Source organism: Mesoplodon densirostris, chromosome 4 (genome assembly GCF_025265405.1).
Source record: "Mesoplodon densirostris isolate mMesDen1 chromosome 4, mMesDen1 primary haplotype, whole genome shotgun sequence".
Lineage (NCBI taxonomy): Eukaryota > Metazoa > Chordata > Mammalia > Artiodactyla > Ziphiidae > Mesoplodon > Mesoplodon densirostris.
Genome location: NC_082664.1, coordinates 129,929,604 through 129,941,940, shown reverse-complemented (window position 1 = coordinate 129,941,940; position 12,337 = coordinate 129,929,604). Strand labels below are relative to the sequence as shown.

The following is a 12,337-nucleotide window of genomic DNA, read 5'->3' as shown; positions in this document are numbered from 1 at the left end:
TGAAAACAACTTGCTACTGAACAACCAGAAGGTCAAAGAAGAAATCAAAAGAGAAACAGTACCTTTAGACAAATGTAAAGGGAAATACAACATACCAAACTTAGGCTACGCGGCAAAGGCAGTTGTAAGAGGGAAGTTCACAGCAATAAATGCTTACCTCAAGGAGCAAGAAAAATCTCAAAGAACCTAACTTTACACCTCAAGGATCTAGAAAAAGAACAAATGATATCCAAAGTTACTAAAAGGAGGGAAATAACAAAGATCAGAGCAGAAATAAATGAATTAGAGACAAAAAAGACAACAGAAAAGATCAATAAATCTAAGAGCTGATTCTCTGAAAAGATAAACTAAGTTTCCAAACCTTTTGCTATGATTTACCAAGCCAAAAAGAGAGGACTGGGAATTCCCTGGCAGTCCAGTGGTTGGGATTTTGTGCTTCCACTGCAGGGGGCATGGTTCAATCCCTGGTTGGGGAACTAAGATCCCACATGCCATGTGGCATGGCCAAATAAATAAGTAAAAACACATATTAAAAACTATTAAAAAAAGGACTCAAATAGATAAAATCAGAAATGAAAGAGGAGACATTACAACTGACACCACAGATATACAAAGGATCATAAGAGACCACAGGAACAATTACATTCCAACAAATTGGACAACACAGAAGAAATGGATAAATTCCTAGAAACATACAACCTACCAAGACTGAATCATGAGGAAACAGGAAATGTGAACAGACTGATTACTAGTATACTAGTAAGGAAATTGAACCAGTAATCAAAGCCTCCCAACAAACAGTAGTCCAGGACTAGACAGCTCACTGGTGAATGCAACCAAACATTCAAAGAAGAATACAATCCTTCTCAAACTCTTCCAATAAACAGAAGAGGAGGGAACACTTCCAAACTCATAAGGCCAGCATTACCTGATACCAAAGTCAGACAAGGACACCACAAAAAAAGAAAGTTACAGGCCAGTATCGCTGATGAACATAAACACAGAAAACCTCAAAAAAATATTAGCACACCCAATTCAACAATACATTAAAAGGATCATATACCAATGATAAAGTAGGATTTATTTCAGGGATGCAAGGATGGTTCAATGTCTGCAAAGTCGATCAATGTGTTATACCACATTTACAAAAATGAAGGATAAAAATCATATGATCATCTCTATACATGCAGAAAAAGATTTGAGAAAATTCAACATCCATTTATGCTAAAAACACTCAAAGTGGGTATAGAGGGAATACACTTCAACATAATAAAGGCCATATATGTCAGGTCCACAGCTAACATCATACTCAGTGGTGAAAAGCTGAAATCTTTTCTTCTAATATCAGGAACAAGACAAGAATGCCCACTTATGTCACTTTTATTCAACATAGTATTGGAAGACCTAGCCAGAGCAGTTAGGCAAGAAAAAGAAATAAGGGCATTCAAATCAGAAAGGAAGATGTGAAACTGTCACTATTTGCAGATGACATATTATACATAGAAAATGCCAAAGACTCCACCAAAAAACTGTTAGAATTAAACAAATTCAGTAAAGTTGCAGGATACAAAATCAACATACAAAAACCTGTTGCATTTCTATATGTTAATAATGAACTATCAGAAAGAGAAATTAAGGAAACAATACCATTTACAACTGCATCAAAAAGAATAAAATACTTAGAAATAAATCCAACCAAGGATGTAAAAGACATGTGCTTGCATATACATCATTGATATGTATAAAATAGACAAGTGATGGGAACATACTGTATAGCACAGGGAACTCTACCTAATACACTGTGGTAACCTAAATGGGAGGGAAGTCCAAAAGGGAGGGGATATCTGCATGTGTATGGCTGATTCATTTTGTTGTGCAGTGGAGGCTAACACAACATTGTAAAGCAACCATACTCCAATAAAAATTAATTAAAATAAAAGATGTGTACTTGGAAAACTACAAGACAGTGATAAAAGAAATTGAAGATGACATGAACAGATGGAAAGATATGGATATACTGTGCTCACAGATTGGAAGAATCAATGGTTAAAATGACCATAATACCCAAGACAATCTACAGATTCAGTACAATCCCTACGAAAATACCAATGGCATTATTCACAGAACTAGAACAAATGATTCTAAAATGTGTATGGAATCACAAATGACCCCGAATAGCCAAAGCAATCTAGAGAAAAAAAGAACAAAGCTGGAGGTATTATGCTCCCTGATTTCAAACTATACTACAAAGTTACAGTCATCAAAACAGTATGGTATTGACACAAACACAGACACATAGATCAATGGAACAGAATAGAAAACCCAGAAATAAACCATGCATACATGGTTAATTTATTACAAAGGAGCCAAGAATATGCAATGGGGAAAGGACCATCTCTTCAATAAATGGTGTTTGGAAAACCAGACAGCCATATGTAAAAGAATGAAACTGGACCACTATCTTACACACAAATTAACTCAAAATGGATTAAAGAATTGAACATAAGACCTGAAACCCTAAAATCCCTAGAAGAAAACATACACAGTAAGTTCCTTCACCTCAGTCTTGGTGATGATTTTCTGGATCTGACTCCAAAAGCAAAGGCAACAAAAACAAACAAGTGGGACTACATTAAACTAAAAAGCTTCTGCACAGCAAAGGAAATCATCAACAAAATGAAAAAGCAATCTACTGAATTTGCTTCATATATCTGATAAGGGGTTAATATCCAAAATATATAAAACACTTGCACAACTCAATAGCAGAAAAAACAATCTGATTGCAGTCGACCCTTGAGCAATGAGGGGATTAGTCCACGTATAATTTATAGTTGGCCCTTCATGTCCACAGTTCTGCATCCATGGATTCAACCAACCACAGACCACGTAGTACTGTAGTATTTACTACAAAAAAATATCTGTATGAGTGGACCTGCATAGTTTAAACCTGTGTTGTTCCAAGAGTCAGCTGAAGGGGGCTTCCCTGGTGGTGCAGTGGTTAAGAATCCACCTGCCAATGCAGGGGACACAAGCCTTGGTCCAGGAAGATCCCACATGCCGCGAAGCAGCTAAGCCTGTGCACCACAACTACTGAGCCTGCACTCTAGAGCCCATGAGCCACAACTACTGAGCCCACATGCCACAACTACTGAAGCCCATGCACCTATAGCCTGTGCTCTGCAACTGCAACGAGAAGACACCTCAATGAGAAGCCCGCTCACCACAGTGAAGAGTAGCCCTGCTCGCCGCAACTAGAGCAAGCCTGCACACAGCAACAAAGACCCAACGCAGCCAAAAATAAATAAATAAAATAATAAATTTTAAAAAATGTCAGCTGAAGGAATGGGCAGAAGATCTGAATAGACATTTTTCCAAAGAAGACATACAGAGGGCCAACAGGCACATGAAAAGACACTCAACGTCATTATCAGGGAAAGAAAAATCAAAACCACAATGAAATACCACCTCACACCTGTAAGAATGGCTGTCATCAAGAAGACAACAAATAACAAGTGTTGAGGAGGATGTAGAGAAAAGGGAACCCTCATACACTGTTAGTGGGGATTGTAAATTGGTGCAGCCACTATGGAAAACAGTATAGAGGTTCCTCAAAAAATTAAAAATAGAACTACCATATGATCCAGCAATTCCACTTCTGGGTATTTATCCAAAGAAAACAAAAACACTAATTTCAAAAGATATATGCACCCTCATGTTCATTGCAGCATTATTTACAATAGCCGAGATATGGAAACAACCTAAGTGTCCACTGATGGGTGAATGGGTAAAGAAAATGTGATACATACATACACACACACACACACACACACACACACACACACTCACTCACTCTCTCTCTCTCTCTCTCTCTCTCTCTCTGTCTCTCACTCACTCACTCACTCACATGCACAATGGAATATAATTCAGCCCTGAGAAAGAATGAAATCTTGGGACTTCCCTGGTGGCACAGTGGTTATGAATCTGCCTGCCAATGTAGGGGACATGGGTTCGATCCCTGGTCCGGGAAGATCCCACATGCTGTGAAGCAGCTAAGCCTATGTACCACAACTACTGAGCCTGTGCTCCAGAGCCTGAGAGCCACAACTACTGAGCCCACCTGCTGCAACTACTGAAGCCTGCGCACCTAGAGCCCGTGCTCCACAAGAGAAGCCGCCACAATGAGAAACCCGCGCACCGCAACGAAGAGTAGCCCCCACTCACCGCAACTAGAGAAAAGCCTGCATGCAATAACGAAGACCGAACGCAGCCAAAAAGAAAAAAAAAGAAAAAGAATGAAATTTTGTCATTTGGGACAACATGGCTCTTGAGGGCATTGTGCTAAGTGAAATAAGTCAGACAGAGAAAGACAAATACCATATGATCTCACTTATGTATGGAATCTAAAATACAAGCTCATAGATAAAGAGAACAGATTGATGGGTGCCAGAATCGGGGTGGAGGGTGGGTAAAATGGGTCAAAAGGTACAAACTTGCACTTATAAAGTCACAGGGATGTAATGTATAGCATGCTAACTATAGTTTATACTGTATTGCATATTTGGAAGTCACTAAGAGGGTAAATCTTAAAAGTTCTCATCAGAAGAAAAAAATTTGAAACATATATGGTAACTAAAGGTAACTAGATATATTGTGATAATTTTACAATATATACAAATATTGAATCATTATATTATACACCTGAAGCTAATATAACATGTTATGCTTTAAAAAGTATGCTTCGGGGGCTTCCCTGGTGGTGCAGTGGTTGAGAGTCCGCCTGCCGATGCAGGGGACACGGGTTCATGCCCCGGTCCGGGAAGATCCCACATGCCGCGGAGCGGCTGGTCCCGTGAGCCGTGGCCGCTGAGCCTGTGCGTCCGGAGCCTGTGCTCCGCGATGGGAGAGGCCACAACAGTGAGAGGCCCGCATACCACACACACACACACACACACAAAAAGTATGCTTAAAAAAAGAAAAGAGTACATGGGCCTCTGGCTACATGCTGGCCTGTGTAGAACCCGGCCCACATCTAATCCCTGCTAGACCTTGCCCCACTAACTCCCCTGAACAGGCTCTTTCTCACAATCTCTAGTGCCAAGGCTGACTATGACTTGAAGATTCCGAGCACAGCGAGAGTGTTGCTTTTCCTTATACGCTAGGTCTGTGCTTGCAACCCAACTTCTCAAACCAAACAGTATATTGTTTAAAGATGCATAAATGCATATATATGGAATATAAAGACAAGCCAAGAAATGATTAAACGGAGGTCAGGATAATGACTGCTTCTGGGGTTGGGGGAGGGTTGACTGGAATGAGACACTCAGGAAGCTCTTAACAGGGCTGCCACACAGGCTGCCCCCTGAACACCTCTAGGGGATGCCATTCACATAAACTCTGGCTTCTCAAGTACTAGAGAGAGTCCATTTCCTTACTGGAGTGGTGAGTACGCAGGCATTCATATTTTTCTCTAAAAAAATAATATATTTATTCTCACAGAACAATACATACATTTTATTGATACATGGACTTCTGAATATATTACTAATTTTGCCAAGCTTTGGCAAACTTTTTCTATAAAGGGCCAGATGGTAATGTTTTTAGGCTTTACAGCAAATAAGGTCTACGTCATAGCTACTCAGTTCTGCTGTTGTAGTGCAAAAGCAGCCACAGAGTATATAAATGAGTGGGTGTGGTTGTGTTCCAAATTTTATTTACAAAACCAGGTGGCTGGATTTGGCTTGAGGCCAAAGTTTATGAAATCTCAGATTACACAGTTAAATTTTTTTTTTTTTTTTTTTTTTTTTTTTAGGTTTTTAAATTTTATTTATTTATTTATTTATTTTTGGCTGTGTTGGGTCTTCGTTGCTGCGCACGGGCTTTCTCTAGTTGTGGCGAGCAGGGGCTACTCTTCGTTGAGGTGCACAGGCTTCTCATTGTGGTGGCTTCTCTTGTTGTGGAGCATGGGCTCTAGGTGCGTGGGCTTCAGTAGCTGTGGCTCGAGGGCTCTAGAGCTCAGTCTCAGTAGTTGTGGTGCATGGGCTTAGTTGCTCTGTGGCATGTGGGATCTTCCCAGACCAGGGCTTGAACCCTGTCCCTTGCACTGGCAGGCAGATTCTTGACCACTGCACCACCTTGGAAGCCCCTATTGACATATAGTTGATTTACAATATCATGTAACTTTCAGGTGTACAGCACAGCGATATGTATATAATATATGTATACATATAAATATGTAACCTTATAGGTTATTACATAATATTGAGTATAGTTCCCTGTGCTATGCAGTAGGTCCTTGTTGGTTATCTGTTTTATACATAGTAGTGTGTATATGTTAATCCCAGCCTCCCACAGTTAAATTTTTAAAAGAAAAAAATATAGCTGTGGTTTATCTAGGGGATTCTGAGTAGTGTGTGAAGCAAAGGATTCACTGGAGATATATAATAGGAAGGTCAATAATGCAGCCTTCTGTAATGTATGTTTATTAAGTTATGACTGAAAATGTTTGAGGTAAACTTGACATTTTTTATGAACTTGGGGCTTTGTCCTTTGTTATGTAAGATACTGAGAGAAAATTGCTCTTCGAACCTTGATTTCATTAGGGAACCATTTTTATCAGAATTATCCAGATTAATTCTTTTACTAATAATAGTAAACCCAACTACAGTAATAACATCTGTCATGAATTGATCATCATCAGATTATTAGACATGATGCCAGGCACATTATACATGTTATTTCTCTTCCTCACAACAGTCCTTCAATGTAGACTTTTTTTTTTTGGTCTCCATTTTGCAACTGAGAAAGGCTGACTCTTCTAAGGTCATATAGCTAATAAAGCTGAGATTTGAACCTGAGTTGTTCAGCTTCGAAGTCCATAGTCTTTTCTTCCTACAGTACACTGTGTCTATAAAAGACATCCTGTTTTAATGCTGCCAAAATCAATTTGGTTTTAGATTGTCTTCGCAGTTTTACCGACTTAGAAGAACTTGATGAGACAGAGTTATATATGTGCCACAAGTGCAAGAAGAAACAAAAGTCCACCAAAAAGTTTTGGATTCAGAAACTACCCAAGGTAAGTGTTGAGTTTCAAATTATAATGCAGTTTTGAGGGAAAAAGTGCTTATGACTGACTGGAAGACAAATTATTTTTCTAACTTTATACTTATATAATCTGTTCTGCACTGGTCTCTAAGGTTTTCAGTAAAACTAAACCTTTAAGAATTTATAAGTAAATGTGTCCTAATCACTATTTACAATGTGTGGAGGGTTTTTTTTTCCCACCACACCACTAACAAGCACTTCTCTGACACCATGGGTGTCCTACAATTGAACTCAATTCTAACACTATCTACCCAGAGATAGCATCAGATTCCACAGGGTAAGGGCTCAGTCCCACAAGGTCACCCTCCCCATCAGACACCAATCACAAGGCCAGGTTGTCACTTTGTGCATTATGCTTCTCAGCTACAAACTACAGATTGAGGGTTCCTATGACTCTTTCCCTGGACTTCAGACACCAGTCGCGAGTCCACACTGTTACCCCTACTTGTGACCGACTAGTTATAAATCAGAGGTTCCCATGACCCCCTCCTTGGAGTCTATTAATTTGCTAGAGCAGCTCACAGAACGCAGGAAACCCGTTTGCTCACTAGGTTACCAATTTATGACAAAGGATGTTAAAGGATACAAATCAACAACCAGATTAAGAGATACAAAGGGCAAAGTCCTGAACAAAGGAGCTTCTGTCCTCTTGGAGTTTGGGGCCCAGCATGGTGGCACGTGGAAGAGCTCTGGTTCCCCAACCTAGAAGCTCTCCAAACCCTGTCCTTTTGGGCTTCGTTACACAGGCTGACTGATTAAATCACTGGCCACTGCTGATCATTCAAACTCCAGTCCCTCTCCCCTCTTGGGGGTGGGGGGTGGGGTGGGACTGAAAGTTCCAACTCTCTCATCTCTTGATTGGTTCTCTTGGCAACAAGTGCCCATACCTCATTAACATAAAAAGACACCTTCATGGCTCTCCTCACTTAGAAAATTTCAAGGCTTTTAGAAGCTCTGTGCCAGGAAAGGAGACAAAGACTAAAAACATACTGTTATAAATCACAGTACCACAATAAGGTATTCATGGAAGAAACTAATATCAAGAATCAAAAGAAAAACTGGTAGGCTACCTAAAATATTATTTAAGAGACATAGTACCAAGTAGCTAATTTTGATTGAAAGGTAAATTGTTTATAATTTTTGTCTTTATCTCTCATCCAGGTGCTATGCTTACATTTGAAAAGATTTCATTGGACAGCATATTTAAGAAACAAAGTTGATACATATGTAGAATTTCCCCTGAGAGGCCTAGACATGAAATGCTACTTACTAGAGGTAAGTAGCAGGTAATAATATAGTGGAGGTAAGTAACCTTCGTTAGCCTGGTGAAAAGATGGCTCTTCAGTAAAATTAAGTCTTCACAAAGAGAGGGTAGAGGTCACTGAGGTAGGGAGATGCTGATGTCATTGACCACTGCTCCTAACTCAGTCTTGGGATACCTTCTCCCTTGTTCTGTAGCCTGAGAACAGTGGCCCGGAGAACTGCCTCTATGACCTTGCTGCTGTGGTGGTGCACCATGGTTCCGGGTGAGTATGCCAGCAGGCTTCTCAGGGCTGGGAATACAGAGTGAAGACCCACAATTTTGTACCACTCCCGATAACTCTCCCCAGACTCCCTATACTAGATTCAGATTCATTAAAGTGGGTGAAGTAGAACTTTCCGTCAGTCTTGGTGGGAAAGAATATTCCTGAGGATGTTGCAAAGCATGAAGAGAAGGCGCATGAAACCAAAATGGAGAAGGGTTCATTTGAGCCCAGCATTTGGAACCAGTCTATTGTTCACAAAATCCTGAGTAGTCTTTACTCCAAAGCTGTTGATTTCCTTGGCCAATTGATATTTAAATTGGGGGATTATTTAGAATAACTTTACTTCATGTCATCTACTTTAAAGGTGCATTTCTTATTTTGTTAAATGACATTCTCGATTACTTTTTCCCCTGAAAGTCTGTATTAGGGGTATATACCTTATTTCTGGTCCGCTTGAGAATGGCAGTTTTACCTTCAGACTTGGCAAACCACTATCCATGTTGAAAATCCTTTTCCCTCTGAACTTTGTAGACATTGCTCCACTGACTTCACCATTCATAGTTACAAGTGACAAGTCCACTACATGTCTGATGCTCATTTGTTTGTTTTTTTCTTTGGACTTAAGATATTATATCAGATGCATTTCTCTTTGGTAGTTGACAGGGGCACTCTTAGTCTGATGTCTTGTGTTCATGGAAATGTTGTAAGGGTTTTTCTAGCAGTTTATGAAGGTCTCTATTCTATCTACAGGCTTTCTCCTACCCGGGAGGACTGACTCTGGGGCTCCATGTGTGAGTGGGTGGGTCATGCTGAGAGAGAAAAGCCTTTGATGGCCAAAGTAGGAGGGAAAGTGCTTCCCTGGAGGCAGATTTCTGTCTTATGCTCAGGTTTCTTCTAAGACTTTGATAGGAAATCTGGTCCTCAGTTTTCCATGTTTCCATAGGCTTTGACCTCTGCTGTTTAGGTTGAGAGCTCCTTCACTGTTTGGTTTCTCTGTTAATCCAGTACCATGTAAACACTGCTTTGTGTGTCCTAAAAAATCCTCAATTTCTGGTCAGACCATGGCACTCTTCCCTGTTTCCCAGTGTCAGTATATTCCTTGTCATTTCAATGAGTTTTGAGAAGATAAACACATGAGCCCAAGCAACCATCTTAAATTACAAGCCTCTAGGATTTATTCTCTAATTACAGTACTTATTAAAATTTATTGTCTACCTAATAATTTATATGGCTGCATATATTCTTTTGTGATTTCTGTAGTCTTTTTCTTTGATCACTTGACCTTTCCTTACAGGGTCGGTTCTGGACATTACACAGCATATGCAACTCACGAAGGCCGCTGGTTCCATTTCAATGACAGTACTGTAACACTGACTGATGAAGACACCGTCGTGAAGGCCAAGGCCTACATCCTTTTTTATGTGGAACGCCAGGCCAAAGCTGGGTCGGATAAACTTTAATACCTCCTCCAAATCATTATTCGTCAACTATACCGGACAAACATTTCCAATTTTCCATAAATACTTGATCCAAGATTTAATTTCATTATGCACTTTTCAGTTTCCTATTTTGGGTTTAGTTTTGTCAATGGTAGTGACTTATTGAACATGGGCACCAACTAATTTTTTTTTTTAGTTCTACCAGAAAACCTCAGCAGATATTTTGATTTGCTGCTTTAGTTGTAATAATTCAGTTTTTATATGTAGTTTCAAGAACTTAGTTCTATTTGACTTTCTTATATTAATGTTCAGTTCTCACTTTGAGGCACATTTACATCAATGCATTGTTATTGTCACATGCTGAAAGGAAGATATGTTCCTGATGGTGAAGAGCAACGTAACCACCTGCTGCCTTCTCACAGCTGTAACGGAGATCAGGTTGGCTCAAAATCAAGGATCATGTGTGCACGTAATTTGTGGCCCACAAGATTTCAGTGACTGCTCAGTAATCATTCTTTTTGCTTGTAAAAGATAACTGAAAGGGCATCATTAAGTAGTAGACCAGGTAATTGCTGCTCTTCGTATCTCTCAAAGCTGCTGTTTATCAGCACTAACTAACTAAATTTGTTGGTTCAGTTGTAACTATATTGCAAATTCAAGAATTACCTTTTTTTTTTTTTTTTTTGGTTTTGGGGTATTTTCATAGAGATAGGGAAACTAAAAACTCCCAGTAAGGCCAAATACACTTAAGTGTTTAAAAAATTCCATGACTCGGCTACATGTTATCCAGGTGTTATTTATCCACTGCCATGAAACCATAGCTTCTGTTCGCCTTTTTGAGTCAGCACCCAGTCCCCCATTAGTTGTAGCACTGGGATTCACTTCATGTCCACTGTAGTCGTACTTACTTGGTCACCTGAGGTTGTGATGCTACCCTCCAGAGTTGATTCTGACCATCAGCTAAACGTTGGGTAATACTGTGGGCTCTGCTTCCACAGAAGGAAACTAAAGTCTTTACTAGTCTTAAGTTTTAACAATTCTCATTGGCCTATCCTCATAGCAGAGCAATTGAAAATATTTTCACTTTGAATAAGTAGAGTTTCTATTCTTGAGGTTAGTAGTCTGTTTTAAAATTTTCAAGAAAAATAGGCACCAGCACTATTTACATTTAACTCAAACTGAAATCTGGAACCAGAATCCCATCTAATGAAGGTAACTGTGCTTTCTGCAAGTGCTCCAAGCCAGCCTGTGGATCTCGGGGTGCTGGTGGCATGATGTGCAAATCAGAGAAAAGGAAGGAGCTCCAGCTAGGCCTGTGGGATAGGACCATGCACATTTTCATGTTCATTCCTTGTCCCAATCATTATTTTCCTCCCTTCCCAATTCTCTACAAGTTGTTACAAGGGGCAGAATGTATTTCATGTTAAGCCAGCCAACCAGACTTTTTGCTATTCTTGTTTTTCTGTTAAAAGAAAAAAATAGTCCAGATAATTTCTTAAGTGTATGAATGTAAAAGAAAGTTGGGTGGCTCTCCTCCTAGGTTGGATATTTGCAGTTGCAGGAGCAGATGTGCTCTATTTCCACTTTAATATTAGCCGGATAAATCCCACATTTTCTCAGAGCAGAACACATCTGCTATATACTTTAACTAGAAGCAAATTACAATTATGTCTGAACTTGTACTGTCCCATACAGCAGTCACTGGCCACATATGGTTAGTTAAATGTTAATTTTAATTAAAAATTCAGTTCTCCAGTCACACTGGCCACATTTCAAATGCTCAGCAGCCACACGTGGCACAGGACTGCCCAGGTCTGGGACAGTTCCACCTGTGTGCAGAACCCTCTCAGACAGCGCTGGTCTGCACTTCCACTCCAGAGAAAAAAGCTCTGCCATCGTATTTAAGTCTTACAACTTAGAAACAGAGAGCCTAGAATTAAGAGGGAAATGTATTTAAAACAGTTCACAATGTTAAATTACACAGGTCGAGCCATGTGAAATTCTATTTGACTGTTTTTGATCTACAGAAATGACAGTTTCACATAATTTGATCTACTCTATCAGTGCATTAACACCACATGTCATTGAACTTGAAACGTGCATCTCCTTTGATCTTGCTCCTATGAATCCAGGCTCTTGTTTAGAAGGTACACAGCTGTAACTTCTAACATTTGCACTTAAATCATTAGTCTCTGGACAGGCAGCAGTTGTAACTCCAGCAAGAAAGCCTCGGGCAGTGTTGATGGAGGAAAGTGGCCTTTATACCAAATG

General features: G+C 39.8%; 1 protein-coding gene across 2 annotated transcripts in view; it reads left to right on the top strand.

Annotated features, from left to right (window-relative positions):
• Window positions 1-10,172, top strand: part of USP3 (ubiquitin specific peptidase 3) — a 98,978-nt gene extending 88,806 nt beyond the window's left edge. For both annotated transcript variants that reach the window (XM_060097212.1, XM_060097211.1), the window contains 4 exons: window positions 6,954-7,072; window positions 8,263-8,376; window positions 8,560-8,627; window positions 9,922-10,172. In XM_060097212.1, the coding sequence (XP_059953195.1) occupies window positions 6,954-7,072; window positions 8,263-8,376; window positions 8,560-8,627; window positions 9,922-10,087 (467 nt within the window). In that variant the 3' untranslated portion in view covers window positions 10,088-10,172. The remainder of the gene's footprint in view (window positions 1-6,953; window positions 7,073-8,262; window positions 8,377-8,559; window positions 8,628-9,921) is intronic.
• Window positions 10,173-12,337: the final 2,165 nt, after the last annotated feature.